Genomic DNA, 27,945 nt, shown 5'->3' with positions numbered 1-27,945 from the left:
ATGAATGTTGTTACATTTTAGGAAATAAAATTAGTATTTTCTTCTTTTAAAAAAAGGGATTTATAAATCATATTTTTGTTTTTTATGTATTTTTAGCATTGTATAAAATAAGCATCAGTGGTTAAATAAAAAAAACATCACAAAATAAGCCTTTTATATCAGTCAATATCAATAATTATTGATTAGTTTATTTGTTTTAAATATCTGAAATACTACCAAACTAGTGATTTCCCTGTTTTATCCACGGTTTTCACTTCACACTGTTGCTTTTTATTTAGTTATGAGGCAAAGTGGCAAAACCTTAAACTGTTGCTGGGCAAGTTACTCTTCAGGTTGTTGCTAGGTAACCACAGAGTGAGTTGCTAGGTAACCAGAGAGTGCGAGAGTTAGTTGATTCCACCAACCTTGCTTAGCTCGCTGAGAGGTTGAGCATCTATGAAGTCTTTTCTCTGCCTACATCCCCCAGAATGCTGTGCGGTTATGAATCAGAGTTCAGTGAAATTATTGAATATTCTACCGGACATATTATCTATCAATATTGATCTCATGTCTGTCACAATATTTATTGCTGTTGGTTTATTGCAGGTTGTGTGAATAATTTTAAAAAATCCCCAAACAACTCAAAACTTCAACGTCCAATTCTTGCTTTCAAAGATCTGTGAAGTTGTATTTTATAAAATCACTCTGTCAGCTTTAAGCTTATATTGTCCGTATTTCCACAGCTTCTTAAAAAAAAAAAGGTCCTAAACTGTGCAGCATTCCTTTGTTTTGCATCTCATGCAACTGCTTGGCTGAGCTTATTTACAGAGAAAACATTGTTTCCACTGTCAGCCGGATGTAAAGACTGGAAATCCTGGAATGCCGCCTGGGGCTAAAAACAGCGAAGCAGAACATGCAGAGATCTGAAGATATCACACTAATTGACCTGGTCACGAAAAATGTTTCGACTCTACAGGCATGTAGCAAGCATTGTTTTCCGGCATGGACTGGATTTGTGTTGACTTTGAAAGGGTCCAAAGGTGTGTTTTAGCTGGACAGTTTCCACAGATTTCCTCTTGTCTTTTACGAAGAACTTGTGATTTCTTCGTATTAGTTGAGAAGACTGAATGACATTCGAGCCGTCCCCCAGGAACACTGTGCAATTACACGATGTTCTGTGAAAAATTAAACCCATCTGTCAGGCATGTTTTCTGGCTGCACCTCACGTCTGAGTGGCTCTTTCAGGTCCCTCCCTTGTCCCGTCCTCGAATTACAGGGGAAACGGTTAAAGAAAAGTGTGAGAAAGACGTTGAATTCATACGTAACTGGGATTGTTACATAAGGGTACTTTAGTGTAGATCACAAGGAGATAAGAACCTGGTACAGGCACTCAGGCAGCCGAGTTACAAAGATATAAAGAGAAGGGAAAGCAAACACATTTCAAGAGATTGAAGCAATTCTGCTGAGAAAAATCTTCTGACAGGTTGTTGATTTTTTTTTTTTTTTTTGCTTTCAGCTTCTGGGGAGGATTTACTCTCCAAACAACAAGAAATCCAGAAGACAGGATCCTGGGAGGCAGGTAACAACGCAGGGAGGAGACAATGGCAGGGACAAGGAAGTATGCACACTGACTGTGGGCTTGCCGGTCACGCAGGGAGCAAGAGTCAACAGTTGTAGTTCTGTGTGTACAGAAGCAAATCGAGCTTGAATGTTGACAGAGCCAGCGCCCGGGCAAGCCGCTGAAGTCAGAACTTGGGGGAGAACGACCACGCCGGCTTCACTTCTTCAGCCATTTCACTGCTGAACTCTTTTCTGATTTTCCTCGTCCGAGCGGAGCGGCGTCGGTCATGGCAGAGGAGAAGGAGTTATCCTACAAGGAGGCCATAGAGAAGGCCAGCCCCTCCATCACTCGCTTCCCTCTCATCCACATCAGAGGGATTCCTCTCATGTGCCACATTGCCAACAACTGGGACTCCATCTGGGCTTTCCGTCCCGACCCGTCAGACCTACTCATCGCAACCTACCCCAAAGCAGGTACAGCCTCCAGACACAAGCGTGGTAAAAATGAACTCTAGATCTGTCTATCTATCGCTCTGAACAAGAACGTTTGATGAAAGTTGCTGCTTGTCATAGAAAATTTGGACTGCAAGGAAAAAACTCTCACCAGTCGCTTAGCGCTCACCTTGAGGGAAAGTGCTTTCTCAGAACATGAATCTGTATTTTCAGATTGGAGCTTTCAGAATTTCAATTTATATCCAGAAACATCTGTGACCCAACTAATATCCATAGAATTAAATAAAAACTTTAAAAGAGACAATACTCTATGAGATCTTGATGCAGAAATCGTTTAATTTGTTCATTTTTCGGGTTGGACCTTTAATCTACCGTTTATATTATCACGTATAAGGTGAAGGCAGGATAATCATGTTTCAAAGTGATGGAGCATAATTTGACCAATATATAATATATATATATATATAAAAAGTATATTAAAAAAAAAATCTCAGATTTTCAGCAGTCACGTAGCGCTCACCTCGAGGGAAAATACTCCACTGCAAGATTTCAAAATTTCTACCAAGTATTATGAGTGTAGTTTCTTGTGCAATGAGCTTGTTTTAAGTAAATATAGTTCCTTAATATTGATGAAAAAGTTCTAGTTCCATTGGAAGATTACTTCGCATATACAAAGGGATCTTTTTCCATGTTACAAGTGACATAATCTGCCAGTGGAACTAGAACTTTTTAAAAATCAATATTAAGGAACTATTTGCATAAAACAACCTTCTATATCTTGCTGAAAAGTTACCTGTAAGATAGTTTTGTCTTATTTCAAGCGTACTTAGATATTTGCACTAAATAGACCAAAAATATTTGGTATGATTTTCTGTTTTTGCAGTGCTGTGCTGTCATTGAGTTCACAGATCATCTCTACAATCATAAATCTTTCCTCTCCCTTTTAACCAGTGTTTCCCAGAGATTTTCTGGGCCTCCCTATGGATCACAATAAAATCCCCCCCAAAAAGAAAAGAAAATCAACCAGACATAAACCTAAACACATATTTTGTTTTCAAACTCCACTGAAGTTTATTTCACACTTCAGGTTGCAACAAAACAAACTACAAACCATCTTTACAGTGAAACACTTTTGTGTAACTGTTTTTTTTTTTCATTCATCCATGCCGCTTCCTGCGGCCCCCTGCTATTGCTTAAAGCTAATGTGGTTGAGTTGGTATCCCAGTTTTGTAACAATATTTCCTGGCTTTGCAACATCCTGTAAGATGACAAGTTCCCCAAATTTCCCAGGGTGACTGAGCACAATTTCTGATGCAACGTAACAGATGGGAATCGATGTTTCATATTCTTGATTAATGATAGGATTGTGTATGTTTTGGACCGTAGGGACTACATGGACGCAGGAGATAATCGACCTTCTTCTTCACAATGGGGACGCTGAGGCTTGCAAACGAGCTCCCACCCCGGTCCGGAGTCCGTTCCTAGAAATCTGCTCTCCACCCCCGATCCCATCAGGTGTGCGTTCATCCCTATAATAATTGTTCCTTCATTTTGATTGGGTTGAGAGATTGTGAAGTGTTATTAGCTTGTTCTTCTGTTTGTGTTGTGTCAGAAGCTGTAAAAACCGTTTATGGGGGACGTTATCATACGATTATTCCAGACTAATGCACCTCAATGCACTATTACCCCGTAAGAATTTCCTTTTAACACAATAGTCAAGGAATGTGGCTCAAACATTAATAGATTTAACTCTTTATATTTCATGAATTTAAAAGCTAACCACAGTTGTTCACTTTGCAACAAACGTCAATGTATTTTATTGGGGTTTTATGTGTTGGAGCAGCGTAAATTAGTAAATAATTCTGCAAAAAAAGGAAAATAAAACATGTTTTTAAATAATATTTTGGAAATAAAAAATCGCATTGTGGGATGAATTTATATTCAACACCCTAAGTCAATGTTTCAACCACTTTTCTGTTTTTTTAGGGGGGATGTCTCTACAAGCTCTACAAGATGCAATTACCAGAAAAAAATAACCTTTAAATTTTGATGGAAAAACTTTTGATTATCAAAACGCGTGGATGAAATTATCAGTTTAAGATTCTTTCTTCGAAAATAATTCCAACCGATTAACTAATCAAAGCCGCTTAGACCTTGTTTTATAGTGTTGTAGTTTGGCCGCCATCCAGCAGATGGCGCCACTGGTCATCATTAAGCGGATCCGTTGATACAGAAACAAAAGATGGCGGCCAGGCCAGAACGGTAAAGAGAAAACGGCGGTTCAGAGTCAGGTGTAGGAGGCAACATTTATTTTATTCTGTTGTTTTGAAATGTAAACACTCGAGAAGTTACTTAATTTATCACCATAATACTCACTCATTCGGTCGAGTTGCTACTTGACGGCGCAAAGTTAGCATATTATGAAAAATGTAGCCGTTTATGTTATGGAAAGACGATCGGCCCTCTTAATACAAGGGAAAACTCGTGTTTAGGAATATTGCCGCTTATCAATTAATCATTAGTAGATCCATAAGATCAGCTTTAGATTAACTCATTAAACAATAACCTGGATCCCTATTTTAAATATTTTTGCAATGCACTGTATCTAAAATATTAAACAGGTTATCCAGCCTCTCTATGTCCTGAGCTCAGAGTTACAGGCTGAATAAACACGTTTTAAGTCTTTTACATGTTTCTGAATTTCTCGTTTTAGGTCTTGATCTTCTGAACAAAATGAACCCTCCGAGACTCATCAAGACACATCTTCCTTTTCAGTTGGTGCCTCTAGGATTTTGGGAAAACAAATGCAAGGTAAAACCGGACCTCCAACTATGAGGGGCCGTTTAGGACAAAATTTACGTTTTGTCTCTCACACACTACCAAAAAGTCTCGCATACTCCAAAAAAATAGCCACGCACACTCCAAAAAATTACGTTTTGTCTCTCACACACTACCAAAAACTCTCGCATACTCCAAAAAATTACATTTTGTCTCTCACACACTACCAAAAACTCACGCATACTCAAAAAAATTACATTTTGTCTCTCACACACTACCAAAAACTCACGCATACTCAAAAAAATTACATTTTGTCTCTCACACACTACCAAAAACTCACGCATACTCAAAAAAAATAGCCACGCACACTCAAAAATTACTCACGCACATTCAAAAAATACTCAAATTGCGTATACACACACTACTAAAATGTCACACACACATTCACAAACGTTAACTTTCTCGCTCACATACACTACTACCAGCTCGCGCACATACACTACTACCAGCTCGCTCACATACACTACTACCAGCTCGCTCACATACACTACTACCAGCTCGCGCACATACACTACTACCAGCTCGCTCACATACACTGCTAACAGCTCGCACACATACACTGCTAACAGCTCGCGCACATACACTACTACCAGCTCGCTCACATACACTACTACCAGCTCGCACACATACACTGCTACCAGCTCGCTCACATACACTACTACCAGCTCGCTCACATACACTACTACCAGCTCGCTCACATACACTACTACCAGCTCGCTCACATACACTACTACCAGCTCGCTCACATACACTGCTAACAGCTCGCACACATACACTGCTAACAGCTCGCGCACATACACTACTACCAGCTCGCTCACATACACTACTACCAGCTCGCTCACATACACTACTAACAGCTCGCACACATACACTGCTAACAGCTCGCGCACATACACTACTACCAGCTCGCTCACATACACTGCTAACAGCTCGCGCACATACACTACTACCAGCTCGCTCACATACACTACTACCAGCTCGCTCACATACACTACTAACAGCTCGCACACATACACTGCTAACAGCTCGCGCACATACACTACTACCAGCTCGCTCACATACACTACTACCAGCTCGCTCACATACACTACTAACAGCTCGCACACATACACTGCTAACAGCTCGCACACATACACTACTACCAGCTCGCACACATACACTGCTAACAGCTCGCTCACATACACTGTACTAACAGCTCGCGCACATACACTGCTAACAGCTCGCTCACATACACTACTACCAGCTCGCTCACATACACTACTACCAGCTCGCTCACATACACTACTAACAGCTCGCACACATACACTGCTAACAGCTCGCGCACATACACTACTAACAGCTCGCACACATACACTGCTAACAGCTCGCTCACATACACTGTACTAACAGCTCGCGCACATACACTGCTAACAGCTCGCTCACATACACTACTACCAGCTCGCTCACATACACTACTAACAGCTCGCACACATACACTACTACCAGCTCGCGCACATACACACAAACGTTAACTTTCTCGCTCACATACACTGCTAACAGCTCACACACACAGACGTTTATCTCTCACATACACAAGACTAAAGTTGAACACACACACAGTAATAAGACTCGTTTTTTGAATGTGTGAGAGTTGTCACGGAAGAGGCGGGGCATAATTTTTGGATCAAACTGCGCATGCGTAGATCCTAAACTATAAGTTTCGATTGTTGACTCACTGTATGTTCTATTACTTAGTATATTTGTGCTTTTAAATATATATAGAACGTTTAACTTTCTTGTAGATTAAATGTGCTATAGAAATAAATGAATCTGATTGATTGATTAAAAATAGCAAAATTGCTGTAGTACAATCTGTCCACTGGGTGCCAGTATTACAGGAATTATTAACCGGCGCCAACTAGTGCCGAAGAAGAAAGAGTTTGCTATACCGAACATGGCTAACTCTAATTTGAAACGAGAGAGAATTGGTCAGGCAGCTGCCATTTTAAACAATTAGAGTTAGCCATGTTCGGTATAGCAAACTCTTTCTTCTTCGGCACTAGTTGGCGCCGGTTAATAATTCCTGTAATACTGGCACCCAGTGGACAGATTGTACTACAGCAATTTTGCTATTTTTAATCAATCAATCAGATTCATTTATTTCTATAGCACATTTAATCTACAAGAAAGTTAAACGTTCTATATATATTTAAAAGCACAAATATACTAAGTAACAGAACATACAGTGAGTCAACAATCGAAACTTATAGTTTAGGATCTACGCATGCGCAGTTTGATCCAAAAATTATGCCCCGCCTCTTCCGTGACAACTCTCACACATTCAAAAAGAGTCTCACTCTCACACATTCAAAAAGAGTCTCGCTCTCACACATTCATAAAAAGTCTCGCTCTCACACATTCATAAAAAGTCTCGCTCTCACACATTCATAAAAAGTCTCGCTCTCACACATTCATAAAACGAGTCTTAGTACTGTGTGTGTGTTCAACTTTAGTCTTGTGTATGTGAGAGATAAACGTCTGTATGCGCGAGCTGGTAGTAGTGTATGTGCGCGAGCTGGTAGTAGTGTATGTGCGAGCTGGTAGTAGTGTATGTGCGCGAGCTGGTAGTAGTGTATGTGCGCGAGCTGGTAGTAGTGTATGTGCGCGAGCTGGTAGTAGTGTATGTGCGCGAGCTGGTAGTAGTGTATGTGAGCGAGAAAGTTAACGTTTGTGTGTATGTGCGCGAGCTGGTAGTAGTGTATGTGCGCGAGCTGGTAGTAGTGTATGTGAGCGAGAAAGTTAACGTTTGTGAATGTGTGTGTGACATTTTAGTAGTGTGTGTATACGCAATTTGAGTATTTTTTGAATGTGCGTGAGTAATTTTTGAGTGTGCGTGGCTATTTTTTTTGAGTATGCGTGAGTTTTTGGTAGTGTGTGAGAGACAAAATGTAATTTTTTGGAGTATGCGAGAGTTTTTGGTAGTGTGTGAGAGACAAAACGTAAATTTTTGGAGTGTGCGTGGCTATTTTTTTGGAGTATGCGAGAGTTTTTGGTAGTGTGTGAGAGACAAAACGTAAATTTTTGGAGTGTGCGTGGCTATTTTTTTGGAGTATGCGAGAGTTTTTGGTAGTGTGTGAGAGACAAAACGTAAATTTTTGGAGTGTGCGTGGCTATTTTTTTGGAGTATGCGAGAGTTTTTGGTAGTGTGTGAGAGACAAAACGTAAATTTTTGGAGTGTGCGTGGCTATTTTTTTGGAGTATGCGAGAGTTTTTGGTAGTGTGTGAGAGACAAAACGTAAATTTTTGGAGTGTGCGTGGCTATTTTTTTGGAGTATGCGAGAGTTTTTGGTAGTGTGTGAGAGACAAAACGTAAATTTTTGGAGTGTGCGTGGCTATTTTTTTGGAGTATGCGAGAGTTTTTGGTAGTGTGTGAGAGACAAAACGTAAATTTTGTCCTAAACGGCCCCTCATATCCAACAGACTCATCAGACCCAGAACGCTGCAGCCTCTTTCTGCAGCTCCTAACTAGCCAGTTGATGGGGTTAAAGGTTTAAAAACAGTGCAGGCAACTGTGATACAGATCCAAACATTATCTTCACCGCGGACTTCCTGCTGTAAATCTGTGATCATGTTTCTTCTTGTCGTGCGAAGGCTATCTACGTCGCACGCAATGCCAAAGACAACCTGGTGAGCTACTACTACTTCGATCTAATGAATAAAACCCAACCAGAACCTGGACCCTTTGACGGCTACATAGACAAGTTTATGAGAGGAGTGTGTAAGTGGGTTGAATTTCATTCCTTTTGCTTCTCCTTAAACTCAATAAACTGTTAAATCCCATATGACTAATTAAACTTTATTGCTGACAATAAAGTTTAAATAGTACTGAGATTACTAATTAAACTTTATTGTTGAGTTTTCATGTAAAATTTAACGGTTATTGGTAACCTTTGTCACCTCCTTTTTGTGTTTCCCTTTAAAAAAAAAATCTTCTTATGCTTCACTAGTTGTGATGAGATTAGTAGCAGCTCGCCCAGCCAGCATCAGATAGAAATACCAGTCAAAGGAAAACAACCTATGCAGATCTGCACAGGAATTTCAGCTGCATTTTTTAGCTACTGATGTTTAACTGACATTACTGAAATAGTTGCTGCTTTACTGAATCACAAGCTTAACATTTTTACCATTTAAGTTTGTTTGCGAAGCACTATTCATGCACAAGTTAATTAAAAGTGCTTTACAGGGAAATAGAGAAACAGAGTGAGAGGAAATTTATGTATTTCAAACATATTAACAATTTAAATACTATAACATATATATTTTTGTAACTGTTTGAAATGGAGGTAGACTGAAGTAAGCACTTGCTTCATCATCCTACACTTTTCTTTTACTTAGAGGACAAAAAATGTAAAAATACATTTACATTCATTTATGTATTTTGAACAGATAATGAAAAATAAAAATGGGAAAAAATAAAGAAATTAAAGGAACAACAGTCTCACAATCTAAGATCAAGAAAGCACATGTTAATGTTTAAAGCAAACACTGACTGTCAGAGGTTGGAGAAAACTTCCCCAACCTGTAAAAACTTAACACCTGTAATCACGACTTAAACGCCTGAATCCGTCTCCTCAGTGTCCTGGGGCTCCTGGTATGATCATGTGAAAGGTTACTGGGTGGAGCGGGAGGAGAAGAATATCCTTTACCTTTTCTACGAGGACATGAAAGAGGTAAGGACATTAGTGCTTAAATTAAAACCGTAAGCCTAAAAATCAGTCATCAAGTCTAGTTTTAAAAACTGTTTGACACAAAAAGATTTTAGAAAAAAATTAAAAACCCTAATGTAGACTTTTGTCCGATTTAATAAAATTCTTTTGACATTTTCTTAAGGTTGACATGACCGTACACTGCCAAAACACAAAATCTAGTTTCGAGTGCAGTTATCTTAGCACACTATAAATAAGAGAAAACTAATTTACAAATAACTTTTCAGCATTATTTAGGAGCTTGTTTTAAGTAAATAATTTCTTCACGTTGATGAAAAAGTTCTAGTTTCACTGACAGATTATAGTACCGATAACATGGTAAAAAATATCTTGCTATAAGTAAAATAATCTGCCAGTACTTTTTCATCAATGTGAAGGAATTATTGACTTAAAACAAACGTGTACATATTGCTGAAAATAGCTTTTTATTAAGTTAGTTTTGCCTTATTTTAAGTGTACTAATATATTTGCACTAGAAACTAAACCAAAAGTACATAGTAAGATTTGTATGTTTTTTGCAGTGTTGCGCTAGGTGACTGCTGAGAGTCTGAGGTTTTTTGTATCTTTGTGAGGATCCACATTGGGTAATGCTGGTCAAATCGTCTCTCTTCACTTTAAAACCTGATTATGCTGCTTTCACCTCACTTAAGCCAATTTTGAGGACTTAAGCTTGGCTTAAGTCCTCAAAATTAAATAATTTTAGCTTATAGTAAAGGAAACATGTCTTGCTCCACTGGTAGATTTTTATTTTTTACTGAAAACAAACTCCTATATCTTGCTGAAAAGTGACCTTTAAGTTAGTTTTGTCTTATTTCATGTGAACTAAGATATTTGCAGTACAAACTAAACCAAACACTTGGTAAGATTTTGTGTTTTTGCAGTGTACTTCAACCAACTCATTAATTTATGCTTCAGTTTTTGTCATGGTTGATTGTCTCAGTGTGAATAGCGTTCTGATGATCCCTATAGAATCCCCGCCGTGAAGTGGAGCGCATCATGAGGTATCTGGACCTGTCGGTCTCTGATGATGTAATCAACCGGATTGTAGAGCTCACTTCCTTCAAGAGCATGAAGGAGAACCCGATGGCCAACTACTCCTGCGTCCCATCGCCTGTTTTCGATCACTCCGTCTCCCCGTTCATGAGGAAAGGTGAGTCAGTCAAGTGAATCCCTTAGCAGTGCACAATATCCGGAAATATACGCAGGTATATAAGTTAGCGATCAAACTTAGGTTGCGTTGATGTAAAGTTCAGGGTTTATATATATATATATATATATTACTTTTTCCAATGCCTCACGGTATTAATTGATTTTATTTATTAATATTTAAGGATCACCTGTCCAAATGTAATTTTCAGTGCTCCAAGAGCGCCCTCAACTGGTCAGATAATTATTACCAGCTGAATTAGTCAAAGTACCAAAACCTTCAGTTTTAAGTATTTTCCTGCTGTATTGTTTCCAGAGTCGGGTAGTAACTAGTTACATTTACTCAGTTACATTTACTTGAGTTGCCTTTTGGGAAAAATGCAGTTTCCCTAAAAATATTTTAGGAATATTTTTACTGCGCTTTATTTTTTACTTGACTTGTTTTCTTAAGTATTTCTTCTCTTACTTGAGTAAAATGTCTGGATTTTCTGCCCACTGAATGAAAAACAAACATGTTTTAAACAAAAATTCACCAGATAGAGACAAACACCTGCTGTTTCTGTTAAAGTTTCATAAGTTTATTTTGAAAGAAACTGATATAAATTATTAAAAGTTTTGTCCATAAAATACCAAAATTTCCACTTAGCTTTATATTTTGGTCCATCTGATGATGTAATTATTAAATATTAAATTAAATTTGATGAGTTACTAAGTACTTGACTAAACCTTTTGCCAAATACTTTTTTACTCTTGAGTAATTTCTTGGCCATCTACTTTTTACTAAAGTAAAAATATGTTCAAGTTTAACTTTTGAGTACAATTTTTGGGTACAAAAATTTGCCAAACAAATAAAGTTCAAAGCTCTTTCATAAGAATAACAATTGATTCCCAGGAAATGGGACCAAACAAGACAAATTACTATCAGATGTATCAACCAAGAACTTGCTTCTGAGTTTTTTGAATATCTAAATATCCAACTGTGTTCTTCTCATTTTTACCCACTTTTTAAATGTTTTTTATTTTTATTTTTTTCAAATTCAGGTGAAGTGGGGGATTGGAAAAACCATTTCACACCTGAGCAGTCAAAGATGTTTGATGAAGATTACGAAAAGCAAATGAAGGACGTCAACATACCGTTCAGGAGCCTCATCTAGAGGAGTTTTCTGCAAACCAAAGGCCGATGGACTGACTCTGTTCAGCACATAAACAGCAGCACTGTCAGCAAGTTTGGCACAAGCTTAAAACCAAAACAAGCAATCAAAAAAAAAAAAAAAAATTATGTTTCAACACTGTAATCACTGCACCTCGTTATGTCGAAAAGTGAATAAATGTATTCCACAAAATAAGTTTTTAATCGTCACTTTATTAGAGCTTATCACGTAAACAATAAATAAGACCAGAAGTGTTGTGGCTGAGTGCCCATTTTATGCCATGAGGCCTCCATCATGGTACCTACGGAGAACGCTGGCAGCTGGAGGCACGTGTGTTTTTATTCATTTTTTTCTGCCCTTATGAAGTCATTTTTTTGCAGCCCTACTACACGCTGTACAGAGCCTGGGCCAAACAGGGAGGCTGCGAGACGAAGAGCGACAAAGACTAGAATAAAAGTACCGAGCTGGAAAATCAATCATATGAAAATGGACAGAGGACACAAAAACACAACAGCTGAGAATATCCAAGAGGTTAACAAAAACAATTCACCTTTAATACATACTTTAAGTCTTAGAATAAAATCTTAAATATTTTAATACTTTGTCAGCAGGCATTCTCTCCTGTAATTCAATTCAATCTTCTCTAGGTGGAGGCTGTTTTTCGGTGGATTTTTATTAAGTTTTTATTGTTTTTATGTTTATTTTCCAGTGTTTTCTTTTCTTCTACTGGTTGGAAAACTATGGCTCCCCCTTTTGGTTATGATCTCTCGCTTTCTCTCTTCTTCACCTCAAGAAGATTTTCTTCTTCTACATTTCTACTTTTTAGCCTCTGTGCCTGGTGAAGAGAAAACAGATCAATTAGACAGGGTGCAATTTTTAAATACATAAAAAACACAAACAACAGTCAGTCCAAATGCTATTTTAGACAAATAAAATAATGGGGACAACCTTCGGACATTATTTAAATCTGGGGAAGCAAGCTGTCTGAAATTCTTTAAAAATCTAAACACATAAAATGCTAGATAATTTGTTGGGTGAAATTCAATTTTAACTCTCAGCTAAAGTAATTTGGATTTTATCCAAAGGCCTAAAATTAATTTAAAAAACATTTGACATACCTTGAATTGAATAAATCACATTTAATCTAAACAGAAAGATGTTGGAGATTTTAATGTCGAATAAAAGCAAAGTGTATAAAAAATAAGGGCATAAACAGTGAATTTATTTTAATGTTTAACAATTTTGTTAACGGGTTGTAAAAAACGCCAGTGGCGTACCACAGGGTTCCATCTTGGCTTCCCTCATTTTTAAAATCTACACGCTCAGATTAGAACAAATTATAAAATTGATTACTGCAGATGATACTCAGCTCTACATTAATTACAACGTCACCAAGCAACCATGAATCCTTTCAAGCACTGAACAGATGCTTAGTTCAAATCAATAGGCTACATGGATGAGCCATAAGTTTCTCTTCAGCTGAATAGAAACAAAACTAACTGGACCTAAAGAGGAGCGATCCAGAGTCAGCAGCACACAGTCGGTTTTACAGCTAGAAACTACTGATCGGGTCTGAAATCTGGGTGTAGGGATTAAATCAGACCTGAGCCTTCAGCGACACATAAAGACAGTTACAAAGTCGGCCTTTTGTCACCTGGAGAAAATGTTCATGATTAAAGGCGCAGCACAATCTAGAGAAACTAATCGGCGGTTTGTCATTGCAGCACAAAATACATTAAAGATCTGCTGTTGCTGTATCAACGTTCCAGACCAGTTGGGTCTTTTGGTCCTGTTTCTGCTCTGGACCAGAACCAGAACCAGAACCAAACATAGCTGATACACTGGGTTTCTTTAAATCAAGACCAAAACCCCATTTATTTAGTATTACCTTTAATTAATAATACTTGGAAAATCTTAAATTTGATCTGTGTTTCAATTCTTTACTACCCTTTTCTATGTCACTGCAGTGTATTTTTATTGTGTTTTTATCATGTAAAGCACTTTTAATTGCCTGGTTGCTGAAATGTGTTAAACTGGCCTTACCTAAACTCAGAAATAAGAAGAGTTGTTTTCATAATGCTAACTGTTCAAGCTTTACTGGGCTGGTTATCTGCATCAAAGCATAACAAGGTTTAATAAAAACTACATATTTTTTTAAATAACGTTCAAAACTTTTGAAATCTTTTTACTGAAATGCAGATTTTTCTCAGAGAGCTGCTTCTTGCAAACCAATGGCACCAATAATTAGTATTTTTGAAAAACAATTATTCCTCTATATGGGATTTTTTCCTCCACTGAAGAAATGAACTCAAATTAAAGGGCTATTTTTCTAAATTTTTTAGTAGATGCCTAAACTTTAAGCCTGTTCTTTATCAGACATGGAAAACCAAAGCAACATGACGTTGAACAGTGACGACTCAGACGAGACCAACTCACCTGCATGGTGTCAGAAGCAAAACTAGCAATAAGCAGAACTAACAGAAGGAGACAGCTGCACTGTAAAATCTCAGATCAAAATGTATTTTTCTATATTGTTTTTCAAAACTGAGGAGAAACAGACTAAATGCAAGTACAGGACATGGAAAAGACAAAAACCAAACAATCACAAACATCAATGGCTAATGCACACCTTATCACCACTAGCGACAAACAGTGGAATACCTTGTTTTAGTTACAGGTTAACGGAGATGGGTTGTTCAAATTTACTCTGAAAATGAGCAGAAAGGGTCAGTGAATTAATGATGAGAGGAGAGGTGAGAGACATGACACAGGTCAGGTAAGGTCAAACAAACTTAATGGAAGTTAATGAAGGGAAATTATGGAGTTATAAAAACAGTAAAAATACGTATTAATGATTCCTTAAAACAATGAGGTATTAATGAATTATCCAGCAGAATATGAATGGTTACCCTATGAAACTTTTTACTCATTTGAAATTGCAGACGCCCAAAATGGTGAGGCTACTCACTCTCAACGTAGTTGCGGGCCATGAACTTCAACACCTCATCAATGAGGATGACGGGGAAGGAAAGTTTCAGGACCATCATCCACTGCTCAAATGACAGATGGGTCAGCTTGAAGACCATCTGTGGAGGCAGAGGTTAAAGGTGGAGGTCAGGGCAACTTTCATTTTAAAAATGGCCTCTCAAACATCACTTTTTGTACTTCCATTTGGGTCTCAACTGCTTCTAAAAAAAAGCCCAGGTGCTTAAGAAAACAACAAGACATTTTTTTTGGTGTCTGGAAACGAGCAGTTTCTAAAACGTCCTGATTGTTAAGTCACAACCAACAGGAAGTTCCCCGTTGACATTCCTTCATCAAAGTATCTGCAGTTTTCAGCAAGTCAAGTTTAAGACTTTTTATAGAGGATCTATTACGCAAAATTCTAATTTTGCACATCTTTTGTCCTTCCATTTTTGCTTAGGGTTAAGGGTTTATGACTTGCCATCCAGAAACCACTTGCTGCATTCTTGTTGGTTGTGCATTAGGCTCCACTTTTCAAAGATGTAAGATTATATGACTGTGTATCCATTTTTGTGTGTGAGTGTAAACACTGAGTTGGGGGGTGTGGCCAGCATCTGCTTATTTGGATTAAAAGAAACAAGAGACCCTAAAACAGCTCATTCTGAAAGGAGCTGAAATCTCATTACCTCAGAATGATTTTGTGCAAAAAAAACATTTAATTGTGTTTTGCATAGCCTGCAGACCTATCCTAACCTGTTCAAAGAAGAACAGTAAGTCACCTCTAAAATATTTATTGAGTCCAGAGACAAAATTGGTACAATAGACTTACGGGCAGTGGGTCAACATAGATGATCATGAAGTGCAGGGACATGGACAGGGTCATGGCGGCAATCAGCCAGAAGTTGCTCCATGGGGGCATACGCAGCAGAGACTGATTCTCAGACAAGCTGGAAAAAGAGAGGAACACATCAGTTGAGGCTAACACAGCAGCCGTAAGAATTATTTGTGGTTATGAAGGTTTAGAACCTGTTGAGAGCGTTGCACATCTCAATGGTGACCAGCACAGACAGAGCCATGGTCATGGGTGGAGCTGCCTCAAAGATCTCACATTCGAGACCGGCGAAGTCCTCGTTCTCATCATGGCACTGCATGAAGTGGGACTAGACCAGAAAGATGGGAGGGCTCAGCGAGGCAGTTCAGGTATATTGGTGGAAGACGTATAGAAAAAGACATCGTAGCTTACCAGCTGGTAGTAGGTGACACCGGGACCGGTGGAGTCATAGATGAACCACCAGGCAGCACCGCCAACAGTGGCAGCACCAACGTATCCTGTTGGGGTTGGACACCAGCATCAATGTCTGTAAGTGTTTGTCCTACAATTAAATGAAACCCAAACTAAATCTCTTACTTACCACCAATAGCCATGTATCTGAAGAACAGCCATCCAGAGATCAAAGGCTCCTTGGGGGAACGTGGGGGCTTGCCCATGATGTCCAGATCAGGGGGGTTGAAGCCCAGAGCGGTGGCGGGCAGACCATCAGTGACCAGGTTGACCCAGAGCAGCTGGACGGGGATCAGAGCCTCAGGCAGACCCAGAGCAGCGGTCAGGAAGATACTGAGCAAACAGACAACTTAGGTTAACTCAAAGAACGAAGGAAAGACTTTGCTTAAGTCACACAAGTCACTCACCAGACGACCTCACCGACGTTGGAGGAGATTAGGTAGCGGATGAACTGCTTCATGTTGTTGTAAATAGCTCTGCCTTCCTCAACAGCAGCAACAATGGAGGAAAAGTTGTCGTCAGCCAGGACCATCTCAGAGGCAGACTTGGCAACGGCAGTGCCAGAGCCCATGGCGATGCCGATCTCGGCCTTCTTCAGGGCCGGGGCATCGTTCACTCCATCACCGGTCTGGAGTAGGAAGAAACAACCATCATTTAGATTTTAATGTACTGAATGACATCACACATATCAAGTTAAAGCTGCATCACAAGGTTCAGAGCTCTTACCATGGCTGTAATGTCATCGTAACCCTGAAGGAACTCAACAATCTTGGACTTGTGGGCTGGCTCCACACGGGCGAAGCAGCAAGCCCTGCGCACGGCCTCGGACTGCTCGCTAATGGGCAGATCGTCAAACTCACGTCCGGTGTAGGCCTTGCCAGAAACATCCTCATCCTCACCGAAGATGCCAATGCGACGGCAGATAGCAATAGCAGTTCCTTTGTTGTCCCCTAGAATCCAAAGAGAAACATTTGGTCTCTAATTTGAAGGATTGTTTTAAGTCTCCAGGAACATGCATAACATTTTACTATGTATGAAACATTACATTAACACAGCCTGCGATAAGATTGTGAAATTGCCCGATACTAACCAGTGATCATAATGACACGGATTCCAGCATCTCTGCACAGCTCGATAGAGCCAGTGACCTCCTTACGAGGGGGATCCAGCATACCAACGCAGCCAACGAAGGTCAGATCAGTCTGAGGAGGGAAGGGTGACGATTAAGGCATGTTGTTAAAGTCTCAATATCGAGCAAATCATTGACTGGTCGTGGTTTCAAAGCCGCTACACCATCATGCGATTTAAAAGAAGCTTCCCACTGTTACTACATCACAAAACATGGTTAATGGATAAACACTTTATGTACACACAACGTATTTGGTTCAACAAACGCATTTACTTTACATCCTCTCCTAAATTTTGGTGTTTCGGTATCGTTTGCCCCTTCAGAGTTTTTGTCACTTCATACAGACGGAAGTATGGCATGGAAAGTCAAGATATTGTCTAATACAAGATGTCTCGTACCCATCAGTGTTTTAATTTTCACCTAGCTTGGGGTTGCTTTGTGTCTTTTTGACAACCAATGGTTATTGTAGAAGAAAATTCCTATCAATACTATGTAGCATCTCAAGTGCAGTATTAGACAAACTAAATATGTATGCGGTGGATGTGTTATATATGTTGTGTGTGATATGTGTTGGTAGCACTGTTGCCTTGAAGGTCTTGGGGTTTGATCCTTACCTGGGGACTTTCTGCATAGAGTTTCCATATTCTCTATATGTGCATGTATGGGTTCTCTCCGGGTAGTCCGGCTTCCTCCCATAGTCTAAAAATATGGCTGTTAGGTTACTTAGTCTCTCTAACTTGCCCTTATGTATGACTGCTTCTATGTTGTCCTTTGATGGACTGGTGGCCTTTCCAGGGTGTACTCCATCTCTATCCCAATGACCACCAGAGATAGGCAACAGTCTTAACTTTGTCATATGGTGAAACTATGGTATTTTCACTCGACATCTCATAACAGCCAATATTCAAGTTTCACCTCATAATCGGCAAACTTGGTTGAGTCCTCAAGGTTCATCTCCTCTGGCTTCAGTGGGCTGTCGCGTGTGGCAAGAGCCAGACAACGTAGGGTGTCACGGCCGGTACCCCAGTCCCTGATGACGGCCATGATCTTATCCTTGATGGCGTTGGTCAAGGGAACACGGGTGGTGCCAACGCGGACATAGGCACACCTGTCAATCACACCCTCAGGGGCACCCTGAAGAGACAGCAGGATTGGATAAGGAATGTCTTTATTAAAGCTCAGGTTGGTGCACAACAGAATAAGAACCCACCTTAACGAACATCTTGGCGCCACCGTCACCCTTTCCTGGAGTGCAGTACACAGACATGGACTTCCTGTCACGGGAGAACTCCAGAGTAAAGTTCTTCTTCATGAGCTGCTTAATCACCTTTGAGAGGATAAAGAGAAGAGAGGTATTACCATCAGGTACGTCACAGTCGCTAAATATTTACCGAAGATCAATGATTCTCGTAGCTTTATGTATGTGAAGAGTAAACTTACAGAGCAGCAGGCATTGGCTCTCTCAATCCTGGACAGATTCTTCACATTGCTGTTAAAGACGTTCATCTTCTCAACCAGGCAGCACAGGGCAGTCTCAGTGGCCTCACCGACCTTCTCATAGATCTTCTTGGACTGGAGAACACAGATGTTGATAGGGTGACTTGGTTTCATCACTGACAGCAGTTGGGTTTCTCTCTGGCACACGGGCAGTTTTGGGGTTTACCTCGTTGTAGTCCAGAGAGGAGTCGTTGCACAGAGCACAGATGGTTGCCAGCTCAACGAGGCCATCGTACTGGCTGCAGTTCACCTTGCCACCTCCCTGGGAACTGATGGGAAAGGGGCAAATCCAAATTAATAAGTGATTCAAGAGTATCAATGGTCTCTGAACAATGACAAATTGTAGTGAAGACAAACTTACACCTCGCCCTCGGGGGTGTACTTGGAGCCAGAGATGTCAAAGGCATCAAGGTCAACATGGTCCCCGTCAACGTTCTTGATAACAAACATCTGGAGGAGAGGATACAGCGATTGGTTTTCCTTTGATTAATGCAGTTTTTGACAGAAAACTATCAACATTCTATAGCGGCGTTTCTCAATTCCAGTGCTTCGGGACCACTGCCCTGCATGTTTTAGATGTGTCTCTATTAGAGAACAGTTGATTCAAATAATTGCATGCCCTCCTCTGCTTGCCATCAAGTGATACAGAAGTCTATTAATCACCTGCTGGTTGTGGCTCTTTTTCAAACACCAACAGGAAGACCACATTGAATGACTGAAAGTAATGTTTGAAGAGTTTTGGGATCCTCTGAACTTGGTAAAGAACTATACAATAGCAGGCCATTTACAATTCTTTGGCAAAACACCCACCTTGGTCACACACATCTGGTTGGTTGTGAGGGTGCCAGTCTTGTCGGAGCAGATGACGGAGGTGCAGCCCAGGGTCTCCACAGAGGGCAGACTCCTGACAATGGCGTTCTTCTTGGCCATACGGCGGGTACCAAGAGCCAGACAGGTGGTGATGACAGCAGGCAGACCTTGGTGTTCATGAAGGACACTTAAAGTCAATTGATAAACAAAGAGGAAAACAAGGAAGAGAACAAAAGAAAAATCTTAATTTGCCCTCCTTACCCTCAGGAATGGCAGCCACAGCCAGAGCAACAGCAATCTTGAAGTAGTAGACGGCACCACGGATCCATGAGCCACCGTGGACTGGGTCGTTGAAGTGGCCGATGTTGATAGCCCAGACGGCGACACAGATGAGAGAGATAACCTTGGACAGCTGCTCGCCGAACTCGTCCAGCTTGGCCTGCAGAGGAGTCTTCTCCTGCTCGGTGGCGGCCATCTGGTCACGGATCTTGCCGATCTCGGTGGAGACGCCGGTGGCTGCAACCACGCCAATGGCCTTGCCAGCAGCGATGTTGGTGCCCTGCAGCAGCAGTCAGTCAGATGAACGACGTCAGGTTCAACAGAGACAAACTGGTGATGAATTAGACAGCAGAAGGACACTCACAGAGAAAAGCATGTTCTTCTTGTCCTGGTTGACGGCTCTGGGGTCAGGGACGGCCTCAGTGTGCTTGATCACACTGACGGACTCACCTGAGGAGCAAAAAAACAAAAGATTTACCAAACGCCACAGAGATGAAACAATAAAAACACAACTAAAATGTTTTTTAGGAGACCTTACCAGTGAGGATGGACTGGTCAACACGCAGGGTGGTGGACTTGATGGAAACGATCCTGATGTCGGCGGGAACTTTGTCACCAACTGTTGGGATTATAGAGAATATTTAATATTTACTGAACTCTTACATAAACCATGAAGGGTTCATTGCAGTGTGGATTAGTTTGTCTACAGCTGCAGCCAAAAGCCAATATAAAAAAAAATATTAGAATACATAATAAAAGATCAAATAAACAAATAGAAACTAATCTGAATATCTAAACCCATAATTATTTATGCTATGGTAGATTTTGTTTTGAGGTGATCTTTAATTTTTCAAGCATATTTAACACAACTGGAAGTAACGTTAATGTCTTGGAGCGGCCCAGACGGAGTCCTGGCTTGAATCTGATTGAGACTCTGTGAAGGAAACTAAAGATTAGGGTGATGGTATGGCATCTTTTTTTATTTTCTGAGCATATTTTACCTTGTTTCACTGTTTTTTAAAATAATTTATTTGTCCTATATTACTGACTTTTGGTATATTGTATCTAATCTAGCTTCTCCCTAACTAGAGAATGTGTCAAAACAAGAAAAATACCTCTGAAAATTAATTTGCAAATGACCCCTAAGTCGTTAGAAAACAGTATAAATCATGGATTTCATAGTGAAGCGAGGTTTAATGCGGCACTAAGCTGAGCAGACCAGCTGGACGGATGACAGGTGTACACTGGCGGATGAAGGAAAGTGAGCGATGGCCGGCTGGGGAAAAGAAACGAAACAGCCGCTGGTGAGGGTATTTATACTCACGGTTCTCTACAGTCAGCATGTTTGCTCCGCAGCACTGCACACGGCGCCTTAAAAAGGCACGGCGCTTTGACATGAGCGTACTGTACGCTCTGATTCCCTAAGCACAGGATGAACTTAATCAAAACTTCAAAATTGTTTCCAATTCGTTTGATAATGCTCAAATATCCCTGTTGTTTTCAGTAGCGGTGTTTTTTGTTTGTTCAATTTTTTATTTTGTTTTTCATTTCTCCGACATTGATTAGCTATAGAGGCAATATGGACTTATAGTTTTATGTTACTGTGATTTAGTTATTATAAAAGAAGTTTGCTCAAGCTGCGATGTGGTTGTATCTTCAAAGTGGAACATTTCAATAAATATATTGAGGTAAAAAAAAAAAATACATTCAACTGTGAAGCTTATTTCTGACAGGACGTGTACGACGAGGTATTACCATAATAATAATAGTAAAAACAATTGAGAAGTAATAATATTACAAGAATAAACTTGCAATAATACAAGAACAAACTTTATTCTTGTAATTTTATGATGTTATTCTCATAGTTTTATTTTTTTCTTTGCATGGCCCTAATACTCCATCAAAGAAGTGAGACAGACATCTCTCAAAAGATAATAAAATAAGATAAAGGACATATTAATGTAAAAAAAAAAAACATTTATCTACGGTGATGGCAGTCTTTGAGGTTGGAAGGCCTCTTTGCCATCTCCATCATCTTTATCTCCCTCCACAGATTTTCTGTCAGATACAAATCAGAACTCATGCTGGGTCAAATCTGAAACATGAATGTCACTTCAGTCTAAAGAAAAGTGCTGGTAGAATTAAAAGATTACACAAAGCCCATTATTTGTGGTGCTTTTTACGGCCAGGACCTGTTGTCTCTTATTGTCTCACACCTCACAGAAGTCCAATCTTTCAACCACAGTGACGAGGCTGGACAGCTCTTACCGGACACCTCCACAATGTCTCCGGGGACGATTTCTCTGGCCTTGATCCTCTGCACACTCTTTCTGTCAGAACGGTAAACTTTGCCCATCTCAGGCTCGTACTCCTTGAGAGCCTCGATGGCGCTTTCAGCGTTACGCTCCTGAGGACAGACAAGTGAGGAGATGATATTCAGAGTTGGGTAGTAACTAGTTACATTTACTCGATTATATTTACTTAAGTAACTTTTTTGAACCTTTATATTGAAAGAGACCGAGTTGGAAGCTTTTTGTTTTGCCTGATTTTGTTGTTTTTTGTTACTTAAATGAATTATTGTCATCGCGGTCCTTAAAATAATAAACTTTCCACTTAACTTTATATTTTGGTCTGTCTGATGATGTAATTTCTAAATATTAAAGGACTGATAATTTGATCAGTTATTCAGTTCTTGAGTAGACTTTTTACCAAATACTTTTTTACTGTTGAGTAATTTCTTGGACGGCTACTTTTTACTTTTACTTTAGTAGAAATATGCTAAAGTAGTGCTACTCTTGAGCAAAGTTTTTGGTTACTCTGCCCACTTCTGATAATATTGAGACAAGACATAAGAAAAGAAGAAAACAGCTAAGGACGCTTAATGAGTTAAACTAAATTTAATTGCTCTTATCGGTCTAATTGCCAAGCGGCCAGTTTCTTAAAAAGCTGAGTTTTCTTTTGTATTTGACCAGCTTTCTACAACACAAAGGGCTAAATTTTTCATAATATGCTCAAGTTAAAAATTCACATTATAACTGAACCTTGTTTTTGTACATTTTTATATATTGTTACTTTTTTGTTTCGTGTCACGCACTCCGCTATTCTGTCATCATCACGTCCTGGCCTTCCTAGCAAATCAGTCATTTCTTTTTTTTATTGCCCTGCAAAGGGTCTTTTTGTGGGCTCTAGGGTCCCTTTCTCAAAGTAGGCTGACAGGAAACAAGAGGGGAAGACATGCAGTAAACGTCGTCGGGTCCGGGAGTCGAACCCGCGACAGCCGCGTCGAGGCTACGTTGCCTCTGAATGTGGGTCGCGCTAACAGTCATTTCTGAGTGAGAAGTTGGTGCTGCTCGGCTAACTGTGCGCTAAGGTTAAACTTAGGCTTGTCGAATTTATATTTCAAAACAGAACCGCATAAAGTGCGTTTTATATCCCAAACCAGACTCCGTTTGGACCGTTTCTCTTTCCCGATGCGCCATCCGTTTAAGGATGACCAACGACGCCCTCTGCTGGAAGGCAGCCAAACTACAACAAGGTCTAAGCGGTTACGGTAATCGATTGGATCTAATTCTAATCCAATAAACCATTAATCTACAATTCATTGTAAAAACACCATCAGAGATACGTTTCAGCTGCTTGTTCTCCATAATGTTTAAGACTGGCTAATAGTTTCTGCATGACGAGAAAAATTAAGCTAGCTTAATCTCTGAGCTATTTTTAGCTTCGGTGTGAAGCAACCGAGTCCGGGTGCGGAACAGAAAACCTGGGTACTTTCTGTCATCGCTGAAATGGATACGTGTGGAGATATTGCTCAATGTCTTGGGCCGGTGTCACCGACCTGCCACACTCCGACGACGGCGTTAGCGATGAGGATAAGAAGGATGACGAAGGGCTCCACGAAGGCGGTGACGGTCTCGTCGCCCTCCTCGAACCAGGCCAGCACCTGAGGCCAGAGCAGGAAAAAAAAGTCAACAAATCGCCCTGTTCAGGTATTTTTATTGACGGGAATCAGAGAAATAAAACTGTCTGAAGCTTTAGAAATGCATAAATACCTAGACAGTGGTGGGTAGAGTTCACAAAAGGTGTATTCAAGCACGAGTAGCACTACTTCAAGATATTTTTACTCAAGTAAAAGTAAACACTAAAAAATGTTTTGTAAAAATACAACTCAAGTACTGAGTAACTGATCAAAACATCAAAATTACATCATCAGATAGACTAAAGTATATAGTTATGTTTACATTTTAGTATTTTAAAGATAAATATGAAAATAATTTATATAAACAACAAACCAACAAAAGCAGGCAAAAAATTACATTTCTTTCAATGTATTATGAAACTAATAAAAACTGCGGGTGTTTGCTTGTCTGTGTCTGGTGATTTGTTTGGTGAAAACAAGCTTCTTCGTCTCACAGTGGGTAGAGTTTACAGAAATTTTACTCAAGTGCGAGAAGCGACACTTCATAGTGGAAATACTCAGGTGAAAGTAAAAAAAAGACTCATCAAGGTACATTTTTCACAAAAACGTTACTGAAGTAAATGCAGTTACTACCCAACTCTGTGCTTTATGTTATCAAACATTTACGTTTTGTTTTGAACAACTTTCTTGAACATTATTTGTATGATGACATAATCCTCATTAATTTTAACCCTGTAGCTTCTCTCTTCTCCTGGTTTCCTCCTGAGGAGGTCCTCCATCTCTTCCTTCACGCCTGACCTTTCCCGAAGGATTCGGTTTCTCCCCTCAGCTTGGGGGCTTTCTTAAAATAAACCCCTCACCCCTCCAGCCCCCTACACTTTCACGGGCCCCCTTCTCTCGTTGGCTTCTTAATATTCGCCTTCTAAGGCCATCGTGACAGCTGGCCACGAAAACTAGGCACAGCAATTAATACACCTCCTACAAGCCCTTTGCGCTGCGGCTTCTCAAGTTGTCGTCTTTAAAAATACATAGAGGGGTCGAGGGCCTTGAAGAAGGGGGATGTAGAGTTGTATTTCACAAAAGCGGCCACAAGGGTTGTGATTAACAAGTCTAGATTTGCTACGTTGATTTTTGTGATTGAAGATTAAATAAAAAAGTGAAAGTATTCATGTGTTCTTAAAGATTTAAATGTGTTAATGTCAATGAAGGTGGAAGCTAAATGGCATGAAACAACTTACAAAAGAGATGCATGCAGCCAGCAGCAAGATCCTGACGAGCAAGTCCTCGAACTGCTCAATGATCAGCTCCCAGATGCTCTTGCCTGAGAGACACAAACAGTCAAATCAGCCAATGACGGCAGGGAATATTGAGAAATCGTCGCCAATGATTGACAAACACCGTCCAACTTTTGCTGTTATGTCATTGCTTAATAGGATTGCTCAATGTAATTGGTGCTCATGTGGAGGATGTACTCAAGTAGACACTTACCTTCCTCAGCAGGAAGCTCTGTAGATCAAGTTGAGGCATGGCGGAGACAGAGAGAGACAAGGAAATGCATCGTTTAGTCGGTGTTCACTGGAGAAGCATGTTTTTATGAATTGTTGGGGGAAATTCTCAACATAAATTCACCAAAACGCAAAGATTTCTCAAATTTGTGAAGGAACGTTAATTAAAAAAGTCAAGCCGCAGTGTTCTTCTATCAAATGATCATTCACTAAAATGTTTACAGACAATCCATGCAATGAAGACACTCAGCCAACGGTTATTGATCAGATATATCAGCAAAAAACGCCATCTAAGGCCCTGTCTGTATTACCAACGCTAAAATTATCTGCCTCTGCTGGTTGAGCCTGTCCATATATCACCCAGGAAGTTTCTTGAGCCGTCACCTGTCTCTCGCTCTCCAGCCATCTTCTTCGGCTATCTTTAAATAGCTCCTCACAGCCGTCAAAGTCTCTGCTTCTCAGTATCTCTGCATTTTACCAGCTGTTGTAAGTCTGCTCTAAAGCAATGAAAGTTTTCAGAAAGCTACGCTGATGACAACCAAACTGAAAACCAGAAAATGTCTGGTGGAAGTAACGCAGTTTTCTGAACGGACTAAATGCCAATCCCCTCCATCCCCATTGCCTGGACTCTCACCATTGAAGCCATATTTCTCCAGGCTCTTCTTGACCTGGTCGGGAGAGAGGCCGACGTTCTCGTTCACCCCGAAGTAAGACAGGCATTCTGTCGTCTCCTTTGTGTGCGCGTTCTCCATCCTCTCAGGATAGACTAGCCGTGCCTATCCACGCTCTTATTCTCCTGTTGCTGTGCTTCTGTTGTTTCTGCAATGTTCAACCCTTGGTCCACCGCCCTCACTTAGAAGTGTGGCACCCTCTGATTCAGGAGTGCTGGACTGACAGAAAGAGCGAATGGGTACGTACACGCGGAGGGTTTTATATCTACGAATGGGCTCGGGATGGGAGGAACACGCCACTCCAACTTCCTGCATAGGCCGACATGCTGGTGGTGGCGGTGGGGGTTAAAGGGTGGGGTTTGAGGTGGAGCAATGAGGAGGTGAGACGATGGAGTTGGATTTGGAAAGTAGGAGGTGATGCAGGAGAGGGGCTGGAAGGAGAAGGAGGTGTTGCGAATGGAAATGAGACCTGTTTTTGGAACATGCATGGTCAGTGGAATAAGAAGAAGGGAGAAGGTGAGAGAGCAAAGATGGGAGATTATGAAAGGGCGAGTGGACTGGAGGCAGCGCAGAGGGAGGGTTGTGGGGGGCACTGATTGACGGATCAACTGGTTTCTGCTCAAGACGATGGCCAAACTGGTGGGAGGCAGACTGACTCGGGGAACAAGCTGGCACAGTTGGCACAGGTGAAGCTGCTCATCCCTGAAATCTCTGCAAACATGTTTAGAAGCACCTGAAATTTTACACAGATGCCCACCCAGTTAAATGAGACATAAAGTGTTTTCACAGCTGATAGAACAGTAGGTTGGGTTCGATTGGGGGCTGAAACTGCAACATGTTGATTGGCTCTCCCATTAATCAACATTCTGATGTGTAACGATGGCACTTGACAAAATGCAAGCTTCAGTTGTTGAGTCTGCGTTCTGTGACTTTGCATTTTAGTGTTTTTATGATGTAAAGCACCTTGAACTGCTTTGTTGCTGAAATGTCCTACACAAATAAACTTGAAAACATTTGTTACATTTTCAGTAGGTGCAGGTCTCTTTCACACTGCATTACATTTTACAATTATTATTATTATATAACATGAACTGGATCCAACATACCGATGAACCAGCGCAGATTTCTCTGCAGATGTGACCAGGAGGGATTTGTAAGGCTGTGCGTTCAGACCGCAGCGGGTAAAGTGCTCGTAATTTAAGTGAAGTGGTTTTATTTAATTTATTAAAAGTTATTGGGGCCACAGTCAGTGGTTTTTGTCACTATGGAGAAAAAGTTAGATGCGTTCATCTGCTTTATGTGTGATGGGATCTGAATTCGCGGTTCAACTAGGTGAATATTAACTAAACCGCATAAAAATGCAGTTAAATAGCCGATGTTAATATGGTTATAATTTGACGGGTAAAAAGAGTACATGACCGATTTTTTTAATGTCGGTCAAGCTGACAGAGAACAAAAAAGTCTAGCGTGACCTCTGTTCGAAAGTTTAAAAAAATCAACTTTTGAAACTCAGAAATTTCCATGTTTTTTCTAGAAAGGTTCTGAGATTTATCTCTAAATTTATGATTATTTCTAGCAATTTTTTTTTAAAACTTTTTACAGTTGGATTTTTACTACACCGTACTTCTTACTTTTACTCGTGTAGCGTTATTATGAACTATATATAACGTATATAAAGTATTAGGCCCATTGTAGATAGAAATAAATAAATAAATTCTGAGTGTTTTTAAAGCAAATTTTCGACTTTTGGGTCACAGAAAGGAGTTTTTTGGACCAAAATTTACTTTTTTCTACAATGGCCCTAAAACTCGTCGTATAGTTTGCTTTTTGGTTCACATCTGAGTTCAGTTGTGCATTCACACCTCTCCAAACGAATCAGACTTTCTAGGCAAACAAACTAGATTTTGATTAAAACAGACGAAAGTGGTGTGGATGAACCCTGAGTGGACATATGAAGAAAGAGCAGCAGAGGAATGATGGCTGGGGGACGGGAATGCCAAGATATCACAGCACAGGA

The 27,945-nt window shown here is 40.2% G+C and overlaps 2 protein-coding genes across 3 annotated transcripts; one reads left to right on the top strand and one right to left on the bottom strand.

Annotated features, from left to right (window-relative positions):
- The first annotated feature begins 1,257 nt into the window (after positions 1 to 1,257).
- sult1st6 (sulfotransferase family 1, cytosolic sulfotransferase 6) lies at positions 1,258 to 12,067 on the top strand. Its single transcript, XM_028033798.1, has 7 exons — positions 1,258 to 2,013; positions 3,379 to 3,507; positions 4,706 to 4,803; positions 8,461 to 8,587; positions 9,445 to 9,539; positions 10,545 to 10,725; positions 11,763 to 12,067. Exons 1-7 carry the CDS (start codon positions 1,827 to 1,829, stop codon positions 11,873 to 11,875), a joined length of 930 nt encoding a protein of 309 aa, XP_027889599.1. The 5' UTR covers positions 1,258 to 1,826; the 3' UTR covers positions 11,876 to 12,067.
- Positions 12,065 to 26,009, bottom strand: atp2a1l (ATPase sarcoplasmic/endoplasmic reticulum Ca2+ transporting 1, like). Of its 2 annotated transcripts, XM_028033784.1 has the most exons (24): positions 25,892 to 26,009; positions 25,241 to 25,258; positions 24,991 to 25,073; positions 23,672 to 23,776; positions 22,102 to 22,240; positions 20,372 to 20,452; positions 20,198 to 20,283; positions 19,816 to 20,113; positions 19,555 to 19,721; positions 19,106 to 19,194; positions 18,911 to 19,013; positions 18,688 to 18,819; positions 18,458 to 18,574; positions 18,163 to 18,381; positions 17,209 to 17,320; positions 16,845 to 17,068; positions 16,526 to 16,746; positions 16,249 to 16,451; positions 16,080 to 16,165; positions 15,863 to 15,996; positions 15,666 to 15,783; positions 14,841 to 14,958; positions 14,534 to 14,579; positions 12,065 to 12,707 (listed from the first exon to the last, which is right to left on the bottom strand). In XM_028033784.1, the coding sequence occupies exons 1-23, from the start codon at positions 26,007 to 26,009 to the stop codon at positions 14,575 to 14,577; spliced, it is 2,976 nt and encodes a 991-aa protein (XP_027889585.1). In that variant the 3' UTR covers positions 12,065 to 12,707; positions 14,534 to 14,574. The 2 variants fall into 2 exon arrangements, with proteins under 2 accessions (XP_027889585.1, XP_027889575.1); XM_028033774.1 differs by lacking the exon at positions 14,534 to 14,579.
- Positions 26,010 to 27,945: the final 1,936 nt, after the last annotated feature.

The sequence above is a fragment of the Xiphophorus couchianus genome, chromosome 2 (genome assembly GCF_001444195.1).
Source record: "Xiphophorus couchianus chromosome 2, X_couchianus-1.0, whole genome shotgun sequence".
NCBI classification, from domain to species: Eukaryota; Metazoa; Chordata; class Actinopteri; order Cyprinodontiformes; family Poeciliidae; genus Xiphophorus; species Xiphophorus couchianus.
This window is presented reverse-complemented; position numbering and strand designations above follow the sequence as displayed.